The sequence below is a fragment of the Bactrocera neohumeralis genome, chromosome 5 (assembly GCF_024586455.1).
Source record: "Bactrocera neohumeralis isolate Rockhampton chromosome 5, APGP_CSIRO_Bneo_wtdbg2-racon-allhic-juicebox.fasta_v2, whole genome shotgun sequence".
Lineage (NCBI taxonomy): Eukaryota > Metazoa > Arthropoda > Insecta > Diptera > Tephritidae > Bactrocera > Bactrocera neohumeralis.
In genome coordinates, this window is record NC_065922.1 from 7344380 (window position 1) to 7364130 (window position 19751).

Here is a 19751-nt window from a genome sequence, read left to right on the forward strand (position 1 = left end):
TATATTTTGTTCTTTTTCAACCCTTCAGACTTGTCTCTGACAGCTGTGCACCGCCGACAGCTGTTTCCGCGAGCGTTACCACTTGTTTGACGTACATATGTTTTGAGAGATTTTAGAGGACTACAGAGTTTGTAATAACTTAATAAAAGTTAGGTTTATAATTTGAATTTGAATACATATTTATAAACTAAAAGAAGCATTCTTAAGTGAAAAAAGAGAGAAAGATGGTTAAGAAATATCTATGCATATTTCTTAAGTAATTCCACTTCCGATTTTTGCACTGCTAACCGTCGCGTTGGTAACACCGCAACAGCTGATTTTTATGGTATGAAAATTATTAACATTTGTAGTTTCTGCGCCTGCATATATTTTTGATGTTTAACTTTCCTGCGAATATTTGTGTTAACTATAAGATTTTTTAAAAAAAGTAACAGGAAATCGATACATAAATATGATACATGTATTGCGTACATATACATACATATGTATGTATATTGTCAAATAAGTTGCTATGTGTAATATGTTGATGAGTATTTAATATTCACGAAAGTATTACTAAGCATTGGTTGTTTTGTGTAATCGCAAGTTGTAATTTACAACTATAGTGTCATAATGTATACCTATAACACCCAAGGGAAATCGGATGTGATGAAAATTTCTCCTAAATCAGTTGATCATCATTGCGTCCATTTATTAAAGCATCCTTTACACTCTCTTTGCCATTAGGGTCCAATTTGACAGCAACTGCAAGACACAGAAATCTACGCCTACTAAACACAAGAAAAAGCTCAGCGGCGTTACGCATGCGCAAAGCATGTGGCGTGCAACAGATCGGACATGCTGAGACCATGCTATTGAATTTTCTTCAACTCAGCTATTTCTTTCTTTTCATGCTATAGTTTCGCGAAAATTAACAGAGCATGCGTTGTCTTAATTGTTAATGCTTTTTAATGCACTTTTATTTGCGAAAAAAAACTGTTAGTGTAACAATTTTCAAAGTGTTGTTTGGTTTTTAAAGTAATTGGTTGGTTGGACACACGCTATGGACTAGTCATTCATGCTACTTAAGTTCAGTTAAATGCATGTATGCCAATCATATAGACGCATCTATAACCATGTGTATGTTTAAGTTTAGTGATGATAAACTAAATGCATTTTAATTAATAGTTAAGTTTACTGATTTCTACTCGATTTAAATTTTTTTTTTATTTTGAAGCATGCAATTTTGTAAATAAATCATTTAGATTTAATTGCCATGTTTTTTGATGCGTTACAAATTTAGAATTTATTGCAGCGATTCATCACTCATCAAATATTTATGGGGTTTTTGCTCAACTTATGTGCCAGTAAAAAATCGCGTTAATTTTTACTATTAAAATCTAGTTATCACAAGATTTTGGTGTTTATTGTAAATGCTTCCTATAAACATGATGTTCACTATAGAATTAAAGCTGAATATGCATGACATCCATATGCGTAAGCGAAAACTCAAGGGTGGCAATGCGTTTAGTTGCGTTGATAGTCCTCATCGTTGCATGAAGCAACTTCTATGCATATTCAATCCAAATTTCCAATTTCTAAACCTTTCGAACACGCGTTAGCCATGAAGCTCATCGACAACGAACTTATGTATTCAACTCAACTGTCAAACTGACGCATACGCTTACGCAAATTATGCAGTTCAGCTTAAGCATCAATAAACTCACCTTAAACACCACATTTATTTGGTGTTATGAAACCCTATATATCAAGAGTTGGGCCACACTGTTGCACAAAATATAAACAAATAAGTTGTAAATAGCAAGGAAAACCTCGACCGTTCAAATAATTATGGAAAGTGCTGTAAAGGAAAGGAGAAAGCGTACTTTCTGGAATGAAACGACAGAAGCTTACTTTGTCGATTTGTGGGAGCAACAACGTGACCAATTACTCGGTGCGAAGAAAAATACTCACATTTACCAGGAGATGTCCGACGAGTTGGCTAAACACGGCATGGAACTCTCTGTGCTCGATGTCAAATACAAAATAACCAACTTGACTGCTAAGTACAGGTAAACAGTAAAAGGTATGCAAAGCAACGAGTAAATATTGAAACATTTTCGATTTGTTTCTTCTAGAAAATGCAGTATGGACTTAGCAACATCCAGTGCGCCGGTGGTGTGGCCATTATACGAACAGGTGCACAGAATAATAAGCCGTAAATCTGTCAACACCACCGATGCTTCATCTGAAGAGAGCATGGAACATAAAGGTACATACATAGTTAATTCTTTCAAAATGATTTAGCTAAACTATACTATCTAACTATTTATATTTGATTTATTTAGTACCCGTTAACTTAGAAGCTTTTTTGACACCGCTGGCGGCGCCTTTGTCTTCGCCTTCCTTCGATTCCCACGCAATTACGTCGCCTCCGCCAGATAGCACACAATTGCCCGCGTCCACAAATGTGCGCACATCGAAAACACAAAACTCGGAAAAAATAATTTCAATGTGCGAAAGCTTGAAGGCATCAGCCGACGAGAAAAACCAACTTATGAGAGAAATGGTCAAAGTGGAAAGGGAGAAGTTGGAAGTTTTGAAAGATTTGCGCGATGACAATAAGAAACTTACACAAGCAATAATGGACTACTTGAGTAGAAAACAGTAATAAGTAATTATTTAGTATTTTTTTTTTAATATAATTAACTTAAGTTATTTGATTTGAACTCGATATCCTAAACTCCAGACTTTGTTACCTGGATGATGCAGCAGATTTATACTTAAGTAAATTTTAAAAATCGCTTTTTATTAAATACATATGTTGGTTTATAGATGTGCATTGAGTGTGCTTAGAACTGATTTTACTGTTAGACCATTAAATATCGATAGTTTTGGGTTATATTATTCCTTCAATTTGTGTTTTTATTCCAAATAAACTATTTTACTGGAAACATCAGCACTCCATCATGACTGAATTGTTTGTTTAATAAATTTGAGTAATCAATTTTGTAATTTCATTTATTGTGAAATCGTAGTTCGGTACTTTCCCCCTTCGCATTGTTAATCAATGCCGTTACATATCTACAAACATATGTATATATAATAGTTTAGCGTGCAACGCGCTTTTAGTCACTCGCTGTCGTCTCTTCCGTAAATATATACCTGGAGGTCTGAATGTGAGAAGTTTGGTCACCAAATATGGCGTCATCGATTGGACAGTTAAAAGATCAATCCATAAGCTTTGTGATACAAAACTTTGCACAGGTAAATTTAGTAATTAATAAAAATCTATCTGAAAGCGAATTTCTTCGAAAGTTATCAAAGTGTTTCATTCCTTTTTTTGCGTAAATAAATTGATATGAGATAAGATTGTGCGAGTATGTGCGATTTTTATCGGCAAAATATCGCGTTAGATCATCAGGCAGCCGATTAATTTATTTTAAGTTTTTTTCCTCTAAAAAAGTAAACTGCTTTTGATCAAGGAAAACAGTTTATGACTCCTAATGCATAAATACCAGCTACTAAATAAATACAAGTTACTAATTATTACAGTTAACCAGTCATATACTTACAAAAACAACGTTAAAATAAATTAAATTATCGCCAAATTCGATTTCTATTAACAGGTGATCAATAGCACAGAGTTTCTCGACTACACACCGGAAATACTGCAACAAATTTTAAGTGCCGATGAACTGAATATCGATTGTGAAGTGGATGTCTTTCAGGCGCTTATGCGTTGGTACGAGCATGATAAAGAAACTCGCAGAAAAGATCTTTCCCAGCTCATAACCGCGCTGAAACTCGGTCAATTTGATGCCGCATTCATAACAAAGTACATAAAACCTCTGCTTAATGGCGACCAAGTAGCAACCGAAGCATTGTCATTGCTGAGCGTGTCGAACGATACCGATAGTCGGTTAATGCCCGATTATTTAAAGGCGCGGAAAGAGCGGAAATGCCGGCTGCTGATTTTGAATGATGTAAAAGTGCGTAAAAATATTATTATTTTTTATTATTTTTACCGTTCATTGCAATCTAATAAAATATCTGATATTGCAGAAGCTCAAACCCATCCTGCGTTTCAACATGTCGCTCAACAAATGGCAGACGTGCTTTGAATTTAGATTTATCGATTACAGTTATGCTGTCTTTTATCACAATAACTCGCTGCTATTCGTTGGTGGCCGCGCTCGAGGCACTCAGCGGAATAACACCATTAAATGCCTTGATTTGCAAACCTTTGAGTGGCAGCAAATGTCGGCGATGTCTCAACGTCGTGATGACTTGTGCGCGGTGCTGCTGGGCGGGAACATTTACGCTTTCGGCGGACACGATGGCGATGAACCCTTTGATACAGCGGAAATGTGAGTGCACAACCTCTGAAAGTAAACACTCCAAAAAATTGTAGCCGTTATTTTGATTTAGGTACGATATAGCGACGAATCAATGGCACCTACTGCCCGCTATGGCCCATCACAGATACGGCGCAGGTGCCACCGTTTACGATGGCAAAATTTACATATTCGGTGGTCTGAGCATAGACTGTCGGCCACTAAGTGCAGTGGAATGCTATGATCCGCTAACAAATACTTGGATAAGTTGCTGTGATATGCACGGAGCACGTGGTTGGCCGGGCGTAAGTTGCAATAAAATAGTAGAATGTTACAGTAATTTGAGGTTATGTTTTGTAGGTTACAGTCTTAGATGGTTTGATATACATTATTGGTGGTTACAATGAAGGCTATGTAGCTACTGCCGAGTGTTTCGATCCACAGCTAAATACTTGGAGAGAGGTTTGTAAAATGTGCGAAAAGTTTACGCCTTTCATTCTCAAGTAAATAAATTGCAGATTGCGCCGTTAAATGTTGCACGCTTCGGTACATATACCATCGTAGTTGACAACCGAATATGGGCTCTGGGCGGACACGATGTGTACACGGTCGAGGAATATGATAGGGAGAATGACAAGTGGATTGAAAAAACACCGTTGCCTGTTTATGGTATATTCAGCTGTGTGGAAGTGCCAAACCATATAGTAAATAAGTTGCAATCGCGTTATTCTGCCAAAGAGAATAATTAGAAAATAAATATAAATAATAAAATATGGATTAATAAATAAAATAATATGTTAATATAAATATACTGGTAAGCCAAAACAGAAAGAGGAATAAAATAATGTTTCAATAAAACCGTTGGTGCATGCGGGAATAACATATTCTGCCCACTAGGAAAACATAAGTACATATGTAATTTTTCAGTTTCTGTACACTAACAGTCGTTATTACAGAGCATGTCAAATTACAGCGCAGAGTAGTGTATTCTCTACTCGCTACTCTCCAGCGCCGATGTAACATTGCACACATTTCAATTTGGGAATTTATATATTTAGCGTACACTGTGGCAACCATCCGCCTGCGGCGCAACTCAAACATGTTCGCGATCAGTGCTTACAGACGCAGTTATTTTTGTTTGAAAATGGCAGCACTGCGTCCAGTCAGGCCGGCAGCGGGTTTCTTTCGAGCCGGCGACGAACGAACAATTCATTCGAGCTAGCAACGCGTTATGAGCGATAGTTGTGGAAATAATTGTGCGAGTTTTGTTAATTGCAGGCGGTTTCCAGCAATCTTGTGTTAAAAAAAAAATAACTATGTAAGAAAATTAATATAAAATGAGCCAAAATCAGTTTTAAACAATTTAAATATTAGTACTTTGTATCGGAAGGATTTTTCTATGATACCAAATTCATTTTGTTTCATTTGCACATAAATAGAAAATTTTGACAAGTGCGTCGAGTATCCTTTGTGTGCTTATAAAATTAAAAAAAAAATAAGCAAATGGGAGGGGTGTGTGGGGTAGACAAGTTGCTTGTTTGGGATATGTCTGTACACATATGCATGTGCGTAGATGCAGATGTATGCGGTGATGCTGCTGTTGCCTTTTACCGGTGTTTGTCGTTAATAGGAGCAGCGAAACCGCCCTTTTTGCTTTTGTCGATTGCCACACAAACAAATTGTCACAAAGGATATTTTGATTGCAATTCATTTTTGATTTCTTTAAATAATCATTACATATTTTTTTATCTGACTTTTAGTGTTTTGAAAAATTTATTTTGAAATTGGCTCATTTTGTTCATCTTTTTATAAATAAAATTGAGTACATTGTGCAAAAGAAATATTTTACAATTTTGACATTCGCCCAAATTTGTAAGAATTGTGTGAAAACATTTCTGCGCATTTGCGCACACACATAAAGGTTGAAATTAAAAAAAAAAACGTGAAAACGCTGGAGTAAGTTGGTAATAATTTGTATATTTGGTGATTTGTTTAACTACTTCTAGTGCAAAATAATTACTGCAGTGTTCATATAACAAATAAAAAATTAAATAAAGCTATACTGAAGAGTTTAGCTAAAAATAATTAAAATATTTACAATAATTCAATAGTCGTGGGTGTGCAATATTTTTGAGACATAAAGCTGCAACTGTCGAGCAAAAAGCATTCGCGAAAAACCTCAGAAGCAATCAAGGCGAAAAACAACGAATTTTTCTTGAAAAACTGAAGCTGAAAGTGTAAGTTTTATATTTAAAAATTGTTGATTATTATTTTTTGCATAAAATGTACTAGGATGCAGAAAAAAGAAATATAGAATTAGCGAAATTTTTTTTTGACTTTCTTGAAGACAAGTCAAATCTTTGTCTGCAAACCTAATTTATCTCCATATAATATTATGCATAATTTGCATTAATTTCAAATCCCTCCCATAATTATACAGTTTTCCTTATTTCTTTAGCTTTTCTTTGATTTCGTTGTCGGCTTATTCGTCTACTTTCCGGCGATTGCATGTAGTTTTCTGTTTTTGGCTCTTTTTTTGTGTGTGTGTGTATGTTTGTATGTACGCACATATTTGTCTGCTTGCATTTTCGACCGGCTTCCTCACCTTGGCATTGGTGGTGGATTAGCTGCTTGTTTATCAAGTTGTTTATAACTACACGGCGTTGCCACCTTTAACATGTGGAGTTCTGCGGTTTGCAGAAAAGCTTATTGGCTCTTGAAAGGAAAATAATGCAGACATATACATACATATGTATGTATGTATATAAAACAGTCAGAAAATCATGAATTAATAGAATTCTGCATTGAAAAGTATTTATTGTCTAATTACTTGACAGTTGACGTCTCTAAGATAGTTTGCCCCAAATAAAGTGCCGCTTGAGGGTATGCATTAAATGCATGGTATATGTACATATGCGTTTGTGTGTATGTTGGGAATGTGACAACTTGATTTGCCATTTATTTATCTCTGCGCCTCTGTATGTGTGTGTATAAAACGTCACAATCAGTTGTCCAACAGCATTCTGTTTACCTGTAATTTTTACTTGCTGCTTGCTGTTGTTTGTGCTTCGCTCTTGTGTATTTTCCTTTTGAATTATGTTTGCGCTGATTTCTTGTTTTCTAGTATGTTTTTCAATATTGTGTTTTTTACTGCGTGTTGATTTTCTTTTAATTAGCTTTGCACAGTTGCTTGTTGTTAGCATGGACGCTCCAATTGCATTGGCAATGACAATTACACACAACGCTAATTACTGTCGTAGCGTATGAAAAGCGTAACATATATATTCATGCATACATAATTACATGCACATATTTACAATAGATGAACAAATTTTATAAGAAAATGCACATATTTTATAACAACTTCTGGTTGCAGTGTTCAGAGAGTTTTTATAAGAGCAGAGACGTCAGTTAAATTTGACATATGGTTTATTCCTTTTGCGTTTGCATTTTTTATGCCTTTAACATTTGTGCTGCTATTTATAAAGTAGACAAAAATGTGGAACATTTCAAAAAATTGCTGAAAAATGTTCGCAATAAAACCATTTAGTTTCATTATTAGGTTTTTTAAAAAAATAATTTTTCAATCAGCCGAAAGCAGCTGTCAAGCGCAATATTTTTCTCAGTTATATCCTTCAAGGAAAACAACAACAAAATTATGTTTATACAATTTTTCTGATTGCAAAACCTACTTACAAAAGCTCATAAAAATAAGTACATGTTTAAGTGGAATTTAAGGGCACAATAGACCTAAGGTCGCGGTGCATTCCTCATCAATAAATCTAAGTGAAATTTAACGATCAGCTGTTTTGTGCTGAAAATATAAAATAGTTGAAAAACACAACCAGAACCAAATTAATTAAAATATTTAAAATTCTATTATTCATTTATAATATACAAAACGGTAAAAGCGGAACTGCAAAATTTTGCCTTAACTGGAATTTTAATAATTATTAGTTTTATGTCATTTCCTTTTAAACATATTTACATTTCTGTTAATATAAATGAATTTGATTTTATTACTATTAGCAAATATTCCAATTTAATTGTATTCTTCCGTAGTTATACGTGCCGGTGTATTGACATTTTACTTCACCGGCGTTTTGACTCATCATCGTCATCCCTTCCGTCTCGTGCGTCCACCTTCTCAATTGTCTGCTTTCATGTATGTATCCGTTGGCGTAGTTCCTTTGCATTGAATGTATTCCGTATTCCATAAGTTGCTGGTGCTTTTGCTCGACGTTCAATTACCAACAGGATCTTTTGTGTGAATTTAGGGCGTGTGCTTTATGGCTTCCCGTAGTTTGTGGACAAGTACCCATGTACCGGAGAGTGGCTACAGCATTCAATTTACCCAATGTTTCGTTTCATTTCCTACACTTGAGCACAGAGGGAGGATGTGTTGAAAGTAGGATAAAAATAAATTTGTATAAATGTATTGCTATCACAGATGAAGTAAAGCACATAGGCACATACATACATACATACAAGCATAGTCCCCAGTGCACCATTGACGAGTTTGCTTTGTGAAACGTGGATTCTTCCCAAGGCGGCTTTTGTTTGATGAAAATAAAGAAAAGTGCAAATGAAATAGGAAAACAAAAACAGTCGTGCACAATAGTTTGTATGCCAATGGATTTTTAGTCAAGTGATGTACCAAGAGTTTGTTGTTGATTGAGTTTTGTTGTTGTTGAATGAGTTTTGTTGTGTCCTGATTGGAAATCAGTGAAAATAATGCTTTAAAAGCGGTTAATATGTGTTTCGCATTGTAGCATTTACTGTTATAACTACACCCACGAATGTGGCTTAAAATAAAATGCAGAATTTTCATTGAGATAAAGCAATTGACATTACGCACAAATATTTTGGCAAGTGATAAAGTTCCACCCCTAATCAAATGGGGAAAATAGCAAAGAGGAGATAAGCGAAAATCGACCCTTGTGTACCGGCATATGGTCGAATTTCGCGCTGGCACAGACACACACATATGCGTTGAGTTGAACATGTACATACATATTTGCCGGTACGAAGATTGTCCCACAAGCAATTTTCTGACAATAAACGGGCAGGATTCTTGCTTATGATATAGATTTTTTGAAATACAATGTGTAGGTAGTTGTTGTTCCTAGCAAAATTTTAGTATGAATTCAAAGAAGCTGTGCTTTTAGCAAAATCTGTCCGATCTTTTTGCGAGCCGCTTACAATTTCATTCAACTTTATCCTACAGAGAACTCGCAAAAACACACGTATTTGGTACATAATAAATCAGCTTGCAAATCACGCGCGCATATGTTTTCGTTTTTCTTTTGGTAATATTTTGCCTAAATAACATCCCTGCCAATATATTTGCGAATGGAAAAATACTTGCTAAGAGAAGAAATGTTTATTTTTGTAAGGGAAATCAACATTTAGAATACAGGGAAACATAAAATCAGTGTAAGGCTGAACACATGTACAAAGAAAATTTCAAATAAGGACTTCCCTGAAAATTCTGCATGTCATCTGTACTTTTCCAACAAGGTTAAGACCTTTTCAATCTTTCAGTATAATTACAAATTCCTGTCACGTTGCCTAAGTGTTGGACGTAACTGAATTTATTGGTGTCAAATGCATTGATCGTTGCCTCACACTTTTCACATACACACAAATTTCTGTAGGAATTAGTAAACTCGACGTGTTAGTTACGTATTTTCAATTTTACGAGTCTAATTGCTCGCTACCGAATAATATCAGAGTCATCACACCGGCTCGTCGTCATCATGCCACCACCGCAGCGCAGTGACTTGACTACCTTTTTATATATTTTTTATTTTATTTCATGCTATATTACTTGCTTCCGTTTATTGCGCCGGAAGTGCCGAGCGCGCTCGCCCGCCAGGTATACGCTAGTCATCGCCGCTAAGTCATTCTGAAGCAAGTCGTGTGTGCATCGATATTTATGCGTGAACGCTTAACCACTTATGTACATATTTATGTGTTTTCAGTACGTTTACGAATGCTTAAGTATTTTATATACACGCACAAACATTTATAAATATTCCAGCAGTACAGATCATTCGTCCCAACAACGAGTGCAGCGCGCGTGGCGAGTTCATTGCCACTGCTCAAGTGAGTCCTTAGTTGTTGCATATTTCTTAAATGAATTTAGATTTTATTTTCTTAATAAAGTCTTCAAAGTCGGAAAATCTTTGCTTTGACATCTCGGGTGTGAGATTTATTTTGATATGAAAGTTGGCGTAAATATACCTCATTTGTTATACCCTGTACCGGATATTTTTAGTTTGCGACGAAGTTTGTACAAATCTAGAAGGGAACGTCGGAGACACGATGTAACTGGGCAAAGGAGTACAGACTTGACCTTAATAAAAGCACTCGATTGCGTTAAGATTCCAACTGTCAATAACGCTAAGATTTTAGGTGTGACTTTTGATTGCCTATGCTTCTTCACTCCTCACACGATCGCGATTATTGCCTCAGTACAGAGCCGCAACAAAGTTCCCAAGTCGCTAGCCTGTAACACATGAGGAAACGTAAAGAAACGTTGTTGGCAACATACAAGGTAATCGGCCAGCCAGTCCTTAACCACGCCGCACCAATATGGTCACCTGGATGCAATGAAATGCAGACGAGGCAGCTACAAACATGTCAGCACATTGCACTCTGAACTACGGTCCATGATGTCTACCATCGAATACCTCCAAAGTGCGGACCGTATGCTCCCAGTTAAAGAGCATAATAAACTCCTCTCCAAGCAATTTCTGCTGGTGTTCTTTCGCAGAAATCATCTCTGCATTCACCTGCTTGGAGTGGAATCTCGTACTAGAAACATCAAGAGGTCCTTCCTCAACTACGTCTACGACATAAAACAATACTCCGACCGGACTTCGAACGCAACTAACTTCAGACATGCACTGACCGCCATTCACAGTGGAGTCGACTCCCTCTCAGTGAATGGCGTACTTGGAGTCAAATTACCAGCCATTGCAGACGAAAAGCTCGAATTGCCGCGAGAATCGAGAGTGACCCTTGCGCAGCAGGTTAAGGTTATCCAGAACAGACCCTGACATATCCAACATACATACATATGTAGGTATGTCCAGCGTGCAATGAGTCACCTATGACACTTATTATCTCTTTGCATGTCGTGCTAACCCTACACCTCTGACTCCTCGCTACCTATGGCCCAACCCCGTCGAAACAGCACGTTTTCTGAGCGTATAGTTCGATGACCTCGACGGCAACTTACATATCTCATCCTTATCATCCGAATGATGATTAGGTACCGGCTGCAACAAAAACAAAACCACCAGGTCCAAAAAATTAGACATTTTGAGCTTGAAATCAACGGTTGACAATTAGGATTGTTCTCAAAACCTACACTGAATTATCTGAATCAAATTTTCAGATCTGACTGACACTGCAACCGAAGTTAACGTTTTCTTGTTTTATTTTTATATTATAACTCTCTTACTATAAGTACATACATGAGTATATGGACTTCTTTTCAACTGACCAACAAAAAATCTCGCGTGCATTTCCATCACGTGTCATTGTTACCCACAACACATCCATAGCTATGCCAATTGATGTCAAAGGATTAGCCCACATGCAGATTTGTCAACATTCAGCGACTGCACGCATATTAATCTTCCATCAACACGCACACAAAGAACCTCACACATACATAAGTACATACATATTTACTTGTGTTTATGTAGGAAAATGTGTGATTGCCCTTGAAATTGCTTGATTACAACACGAGCGCTCCACAGCACTACCGCTGTGGCGTCTTCGTCTTTCAAATGCATGTCATCAACATTTGCCACCCTTTGTTTGACCTCCAACTTCGTCTTTCCCCCCACTCAATACATTTTGTCGCGTTTCTTTGCACTTTTCTAGACGCTCCTGTATATCAATTTCACTGCTTGCCAGCCAGTTCGGTCTGTCGTCCAGCAATGGGAGGCCGTTTGGCAGGCAGACTCCATGAGCTGCTGTTGACTTGACGCGCATTTATGTATGTGAGTGTGTCAATATACACACATAAGAATGTATTATAGATATGTATAACACATCTTGTACCTTCTTTCTCACAACAAAAACCGAGTGTTTGTACGTGAGTGTCGGCTGCCAGCGCCAGTATTTATCTGCAGCTTCATTTGTTCCTCGCGACGCTGTTTATTGGTTTTTGGTTTGCTGTCTTTGTTTCGTTTCGCGTTTCGCGGAGTTTCGTTGCGTGGCCTCGGTACACAAATGCGTCTGAAATGTTGACTTCGAATTCGATTCTGCTGTGCATGCTGGGCGCCCAGTAGGTTGTCCTTTTACATCGCCATGCGGTTGACTGTGAATGGTGTGCCGTTGCACGTACACATCTCCACTTTCTGGGCTTTCTGTGCGTGTGTTGGTTTGTGTTGTTGTTGCCGTTTAGTGCGCCTGCGTCTGAAGGGCCCGTGACTGCCGTTTGCCGGTTGTCAACGTCTGCTCGTTGGTTGCCAGGTTACCGGCTGCTGTCATACATACATACAATCATATGCATATGCTTGTTGTTGTAGTCCAACAATTTGCCATTCAGCTCAATTGCAACGACAAAGCATAGCATGGCACGGCACAGTAGTTGCTTTTGCTTTTTCGCCATTTTCTGCGCGCTTTTCCCACTTAATTTGCCGTGTACTTATATACTTATGTTTATATATTTGCTTATAGCAAAAACTATAGTTTTCGTCCGCACAACTGTAACGTGTGTCTCGCATGTGTCACTCATTCGGCTAAGCCGGTCTGGTTCCGCGTCTTATTTATGGCACATATTGTATTTGTTAATGGCATAGCCGCCTGTCGTCTGTCGACCGTCGACTGTGGCGTTCCTGTGTGACTGACCGTACGCTTAGTCACTCGGTCGCTGGATCCTGTAGCTCGGTGTCGATGTCGTTCCTGAGTCATAATTCCATTTTCATCGAGTATTTACGAGTTTGTATGACTTTCGTCGCATTCAACACTCGTTTATTTTGTATTCATTGTTTGTTGTTGTTACTCTGGGTAGCACTTTTGTTGAGGGCGTGAGTTGTGCGCCGCGATTTCGTTGCATGCACGCGTTTCGCTCCCTAATTTCTTCGTGTTTGCACTATCCGCTACCGAAGTGCATGCAAAAACATATTTGTAAGTGTATGTGTGTGTATGTGCGTAATAAATATGTAGGTATGTATGTATGTATGTATATATTTGCTTTGCGCCGCCTTTGTCCTGATTTCGTTGCGGGAAACACACCCTGACTTTGTTATTATTTGTGCATTTTTCGGCTATTTGCCCGATCTCTAATTGAAAATCAATAATATTGAGGTGTTGCTACATAATGCAGTGCATATGTGTGTATGTATGTATGTGTAATATTTATAAATGTATGTATGTATGTATATAAATACATACATATGTGCAGCAGTGTTAATGAAAATAGTTCCTGTGGGTTCTAACTATAAAACAGAAAAATTAGGTTTAGGCAAGTGTTAGAGAGATTTCAAGAGAGCTCGGATGGAACCCGTTTTCAGTCGATCGAAGAGATAAAACAAAATTCGCTAATGAAAAGTTAAAAAAAAAATTAAAATTTTATTAGTAAGTCTTTTCGATTCATTAATATTTGGTTGTAGAGCCTTTTTTTATTACATCCTTACCGTGCGTGGGGTCCTGACCTCGTGTCATAAGGATTTGAGCCCATGCCTACTTGACCATAAGCCTAAGTAGAACGTTCAAGTAGAACGTGATACTTTTGCTGTTGCTAGAACTCGTTTAACATTCCTCCAAGATTTTTTGATTGAATTCATTTCCAGTGCCTGTGCTGTCCAGGACATTACGTCGATCCATTCGTGGTTCGCAATACCACTGATGATCCTTCTGCGAATATTATTTTTTTGTTTTTTTAGGTTTCAGCAAATTTTTTGGTTGAATTGCAAGAAAGTTTCGACATCATATTCATAAACTCATTTCTCGTCACCAATAATGATGTGTTCGATGAAGGGAGGATCCTCAGCTATGTTGTCAAGATTTTGTTTACTGACAACTGATGTCAATTTTTGCAAAATTTGTTGAGTCGATTATTAAGACATGTTGAGATTCTATCTCTCTCTCTCTCTCTCTTTGGTGACAGCAGAACGAGCATCAAGACCTGCTTCTTTAACTTCTTTGATGTCATCGTCATTAACAGAGGTGGATGCGCGACTTGCAATAGGCAATTTTTCAATTACTGCACCACCTTCACTGAATACCTTGTGCCACTCAAACCCTTCATTGCCACAATCGTCAAATTATTTGTGGAAATATTGTAATCAATATGCGGAAATAGACTTTTCTTCGACAATATTGGTGTTCTTACCTTGTTAACTACGCTCGGGGTATATGTCGTATATTTTTGTGACTTCAGCCCAGCAACCACGTTACCCGATGCAATTCATGGTCCTGGACTAAAGCCACGTCGTAACCGCCCTTCTCTAAATTGAGAAAAAGGAGGTTCTTTTGGAGTTTCACTTGGAGTACCCACAGAGCATGTTTCGGGTCCATCACGCGAGGTATGGTTACCTTCGCTTTGGGCACCGATGGAATTCTGCTACGGTCTACCGTCTTCAGCTTCGCCCAGCTTCCCACAGGAAGCGTTCGTGTCGTTTCCCTTACCCATGTTAGCGTCGGGTTGTTGTTGGATTTCAAGATTTTGACTCCGCTAAGCCATCCTGCTTCACCAAATGGTGGCATGGCAGCGTTCAGTTCGGCGTCCATTCTCAAGAAAAGGGCTGCCAATAGCTTCATTGTAACTATTTTCCACCGCTCCTGTGACATTTGTCCCAGCGGGTTACTGCGGTCTATGAGCGCGACGGTCAAATGCCGTTGCGCAATCTTATTGGCTGCCGCCGCTGCCTTGGACATTGTCGGTTTGTCGTCCGCGTGCTTGACGTCTAGCTTCCCGCCCACGTCTTTGCGCTTCCTCGAGGGTTTCTTTTTCGAGGGTTTCTTTGGTTCGCTTTCCGTTGAACACTGCCTCTTTCCAGCGATATGCTACTCAATACGACTAGCATACTCTACGATCGCTGTGCCTACCGTTGGTAGCAGCCTCGTCTCCCACTGGCGTTTGGATCGATATCCCAATCCGCTTGGTTCCTTTGTTGTCCTTTATTTCGAGTTTTTGATTCGGAGGTCTCTACTCCTGGCGTTTTATACCTAACACCAGGTATCTCATTAGCAATGGCCGTTGTATTACCCATTCACCTACGTCTGAGGATGCATATAAAGCTGTCCAACATAAGGGAATGATTGGGAAAATACGTCAGTCTTCGCGCTGAGCCGGCTGTTGTAATTTAATGACTCTGACAGAAGCTAGTTTGAGTTCATGACATTGTAAGCAGCGACACCCATTGCCTAGTCGGCACCCGCGCGGAGGATACAGCTAGGAGGCATTTTTGCCGACCATAAATTTAATGTTGCTTCATTTTCGATATCATCTTAAAAGTTTGTCTGATGAGATCTTTAAAAATCCGTAAAAATCTTTTCTATAGCCAAAGAAGCTTTAAAACGAGACCGAAAAATATTATAAATTTATCTCTAAAATTTTTTGAAAGTAAAAAAAAATTGAATGTACTTGAATAATTCAAGAATTTGATAATCAGGAAACTTTAGATAGAATCCAAATCGTTCAGTTTGCTTAGAAATACTTAGTTCTAAATTTATAATATATTTATTTTGTGAATTAGACATACTATACATAATTATATAGTCATGTACGTCCATTTGACCGCAAATCCCACTTACTGGAAGTCATACAAGTGTTGAGAAACCGCTAATTTTTTTTAAGCTGAAAAATTCAAAACAGAGTTAAATACTTAATATTTATGTATATATGTATGTATATATATATATATATATATATTTCTATATATAAAAAATCATAACTTTCACTATCACTAAGACTTTTGCTGTCAAATTCGATTCGACCACGAGTGTGGTGTTGATAGCAACAATATAAGTGATCACACTTAAGATTATCCAAATATATTGACAAGCACAAAAATACACATTTGTTTACCGATGCTTCGCTTTTGCTAAGCATATGTAATAGCTTGCTTATATGATAAAAAGAAATGAAGAACCACAAACAGCGCTTATCCTTAGCAGACAGACGTATTATGTTATGTATGTATGGCCGTGAGTGCGCTGTGCATGAAGGGGTTAATAGCCGGCAACCGGATTGTGCATATCTGCAGTTTAAAAATATACTCACACTCCCATTTGCTATGCGCCGCGCCAACTCGCTGCGGCCACAGCCGTGGAATGTCATATCAGACCCTGCACTTGGCAGTGCACCCAACACACACACGCACACGCACAAACAAAAAAAAGCCTATGGCTAGGCGTACAAGTGCACGCAGAAACATTCTAAAAAGTTGTAAAATGAAATGAGTTGAAATAAGGAAGGAGTATTTAAATTTATTACTTTCCTGTTTGCGTGAAATCCACTCGACTTCTCATAAAAGCCTCGATAAATAAAACAAAGTGCGAACGATATGTGTTATGCGTCGCGGTCGGGAGCGCAGCAAGAGGAAGGGTGTGGCGCCTGAAAGACAAGATTTGAGTGCCATTCCCTCAGCAGCATTATAATAACTTCTGAAAATGAAAGTTTTAAGCTGAAAAATCCAAATTCTTCTAACGCCGATAAGAAAGTGAGGTCAACAGTAGGGAGGCAGCGCGTTGAGTGGGAAAAACACAATCTTACAAGCAAAAATGCATGTACATACATACATACATACATACATGTTTGTGTATGGAATTTGAGTGGATTGCATTTAAAAGTGCGGGCGACGTATGAATCATTACCGATGAAAGAATGCGGGGTTTACTTATCGCAATGAAATGGAATTTAAAAAAAAAAATTTCCAAACATACATCTACATGTGTATAAATGTTTTATTTTAATAATTTAAACATTAAATAACGTAAAACTTCTGGGATCCCAAATTTTCGGGATTACATTTTCGGTATTGCGAAATTTAATTAGTAAACATATGTCCATATACCGTATATGCATTATTTTAATAATTTCAACATTAAATAACGTAAAACTTCTGGGATCCCGAATTTTCGGGATTACATTTTCGGGATTCTGAATGTTAATTAGTAAACATATGTCCATATACCGTATATGCATTATTTTAATAATTTCAACATTAAATAACGTAAAACTTTCGGGATCCCGAAGTTTCGGAAAATCAAAAAAAGTGAAAATTGTTTTTTTTGCAGACGTTTTTACAAAAAACTGCAAATTTTGGTAAACATTTGTCGACGATTTTTTTAATAGTAGTAGGAACAGAAAAAAAATTCCGTTAAAGGCCTGTGTAAAATTTAAAATCGGTTGAGTAGTGCGCGAGAAGCCTTGGCAACCGCAATAAAATTTATTAAATTGAATTCTATGATAATTCTATAATTACTATTACAATTCTCGTAGTCTTGATAAGTATTTAAATGAAACTCGGACGATTATTATTAAAAATATAAATTTCTTACTAAAAATTCCAGTGATTAAAGAAAACTTCCTGCTCTTTCAGAGAATACGGGTATGGCAAACGGATATAGATATTAGATAGTGTTCAAATTTAAGCTTAGACAATACTCCTTAACCTATTCAAAAAAGAATCTTCGTTAGTAATTCGCTTTCTCTTCTGGGACACACCCAACCACTTACTTTTATAGTTTAAGGCAAAGAGAAGCAACCGCCTCTTCAAACTATTGGTTATGCTTAAATGGCAAACTCCTTTAGTTTCGCATAACCAACTATTTGCCGCATTTTGTTGCAGGCTATCCTAGCGTAGACATGTTGTTGTAGCACTATTCGGTTGAATAGTTCGCCGCTGGTGAAATGCATTTCTAACTCTTTTTGGGAGACGGTTTAGTGGTGCATGCCACGAAAGTTGGTGAGGTGAGCATTCCAGTGTAAAGAGTATAGCACAGCTATTAGGCCATTCCCATTTTTCATATATACCCTATACGTAATGAAAGTGTACAAAAATGATTCAGTTCGATACCTTGAAAACTGAGAGCCTAGTTCGTAGTAGAGATTGAAATAAAAATTCCCCAAGGTTTACATTCCTAGAATTATTATAATATCGGAAGGTGTGTGGCTGCGAAAGTTGCTATCAGACTCAGAGAGTTTGGGTTCCTAAAAGAACACGTGTCTGAACACTCGGAAATCCTGGAGTCGCCTTCTCTACCCATATATCGGCGAGGGTGTTGTGGGTGGGAAGAAACCTTTACTAGAGAGGGGCAGTGAGCTTATTAAATAATGGGTTAAAAATGGTTGGTGAAGAAATTACCGTCAGTCTCTATCAAAATGCAGCTATTAAGGTAGAATCCAGATTGGACTCTCATATCCTTGAACTCGTTAACAGTGAGTTTAGGGCTGGTCAAAGTGTGCCTAACCTCGCTATCAACGGCATCGAGTGTCTTTGTGATAAGACTGGTATGGGTGCCAGGTCACAGCGGAATCACAGGAAACCGTAAAACTGATGAGCTAGCAAGAAAAGGCACCTTAGAAACGCTTTCAATAGAATGGGAGCAGGTCGGTGCTCCCGTATCCTCTTGTGTTCTAATACCAGATAGCTGGGCTTCGCGGAAGCTTTTCCACCATCGGTACATGCGCTGTCGCAAAAGCCTTTTGGCTAAAATCGTTTGCAAGAGATCTAGGGATCTCTTTGACCTCAGTAACCCTGGCCTCTTCCTAGTTTCGGGGCTTTTAACGAGCCATTGGCTTATTGGCGTCCACGCAGTAAGGCTGGGAATTCTACCAGACGCCAACTGCAGAAGTTGTGTGGAAGAAGATGAAGTGGAAACAACTCAACACTTCTTTCCTGACTTTCCTTGAATTGAAAACATTTACTGTTTAGTTTTGGGTTAGAAAAGAAGGTATTTTTATTTAAATTTACTCTCGAAAGGAAAAAGTTGGGGAAGAAGTTTGGAAAAAACGAAAATACGTAAAATTTTAGTCTTAAATATTTATAAATATATACACACATACATATGTATGTGAATATGAGTATAGGGTAGTCCAAAAAAGTCTTTTCATATTTCTAATCAAACTTCAACTTAGTTTTTTTATATTTATAATGAACTTTAATGAACCAAATACATTTGTACCATTTTGATCGACCACTTTTTGCCATTTTTCGGTTAGAGACATTATTCTATCAGTGTAAAACTTTCTGGTTTCTCGGCGAAAAGCTGCGACAAGTAAATGTCACATGCTGTTCTTGAAGCCAACTTTACTCCATTAAGGGAGTTCTGCATTGTCCGAAACAAATGGTAGTCGGATGGTGCAAGGTCAGGGCTATATGGTGGATGCATTAAAACTTCCCAGCCAAGCTCTCCCAGTTTTTGCCGAGTCATCAAAGATGTATGTGGTCTAGCGTGGTCCTG

At 37.7% G+C, this 19751-nt stretch overlaps 3 protein-coding genes across 7 annotated transcripts in view; all 3 read left to right on the forward strand.

Moving 5' to 3' along the window:
• Window positions 1-343: 343 nt before the first annotated feature.
• On the forward strand, window positions 344-2952 carry LOC126760734 (myb/SANT-like DNA-binding domain-containing protein 1). Of its 4 annotated transcripts, none has more exons than XM_050476593.1 (4): window positions 344-1119; window positions 1295-2051; window positions 2118-2251; window positions 2328-2952. In XM_050476593.1, the coding sequence occupies exons 2-4, from the start codon at window positions 1831-1833 to the stop codon at window positions 2648-2650; spliced, it is 678 nt and encodes a 225-aa protein (XP_050332550.1). In that variant the 5' UTR covers window positions 344-1119; window positions 1295-1830; the 3' UTR covers window positions 2651-2952. The 4 variants fall into 4 exon arrangements, with proteins under 4 accessions (XP_050332550.1, XP_050332552.1, XP_050332553.1 ...); XM_050476595.1 differs by having other exon boundaries at window positions 344-515; XM_050476596.1 differs by having other exon boundaries at window positions 344-485.
• LOC126760733 (kelch-like protein 5) lies at window positions 2548-5174 on the forward strand. Of its 2 annotated transcripts, none has more exons than XM_050476592.1 (6): window positions 2548-2646; window positions 3609-3971; window positions 4045-4349; window positions 4411-4621; window positions 4677-4778; window positions 4835-5174. In XM_050476592.1, the coding sequence occupies exons 2-6, from the start codon at window positions 3717-3719 to the stop codon at window positions 5063-5065; spliced, it is 1104 nt and encodes a 367-aa protein (XP_050332549.1). In that variant the 5' UTR covers window positions 2548-2646; window positions 3609-3716; the 3' UTR covers window positions 5066-5174. The 2 variants fall into 2 exon arrangements, with proteins under 2 accessions (XP_050332549.1, XP_050332548.1); XM_050476591.1 differs by lacking the exon at window positions 2548-2646 and adding an exon at window positions 2910-3246 and having other exon boundaries at window positions 4835-5173.
• Window positions 5175-5518: 344 nt separating this feature from the next.
• Window positions 5519-19751, forward strand: part of LOC126760732 (protein singed) — a 63764-nt gene continuing 49531 nt past the window's right edge. Inside the window, exons 1-2 of the mRNA XM_050476589.1 lie at window positions 5519-5634; window positions 6323-6553. The gene's annotated coding sequence lies outside the window, so the exon portion shown is untranslated. The remainder of the gene's footprint in view (window positions 5635-6322; window positions 6554-19751) is intronic.

Bases quoted from the DNA above. Each gene is read 5' to 3' on its own strand.
- LOC126760734 (XM_050476593.1), top strand. From the start codon at position 1,831: ATGGAAAGTGCTGTAAAGGAAAGGAGAAAGCGTACTTTCTGGAATGAA. The intron at 2,052-2,117 runs GTAAACAGTAAA...TGTTTCTTCTAG, and splicing joins AACTTGACTGCTAAGTACAG to AAAATGCAGTATGGACTTAG. The intron at 2,252-2,327 runs GTACATACATAG...TGATTTATTTAG, and splicing joins AGAGAGCATGGAACATAAAG to TACCCGTTAACTTAGAAGCT.
- LOC126760733 (XM_050476591.1), top strand. From the start codon at position 3,181: ATGGCGTCATCGATTGGACAGTTAAAAGATCAATCCATAAGCTTTGTG. The intron at 4,350-4,410 runs GTGAGTGCACAA...ATTTTGATTTAG, and splicing joins CCCTTTGATACAGCGGAAAT to GTACGATATAGCGACGAATC. The intron at 4,779-4,834 runs GTTTGTAAAATG...AATAAATTGCAG, and splicing joins AGCTAAATACTTGGAGAGAG to ATTGCGCCGTTAAATGTTGC.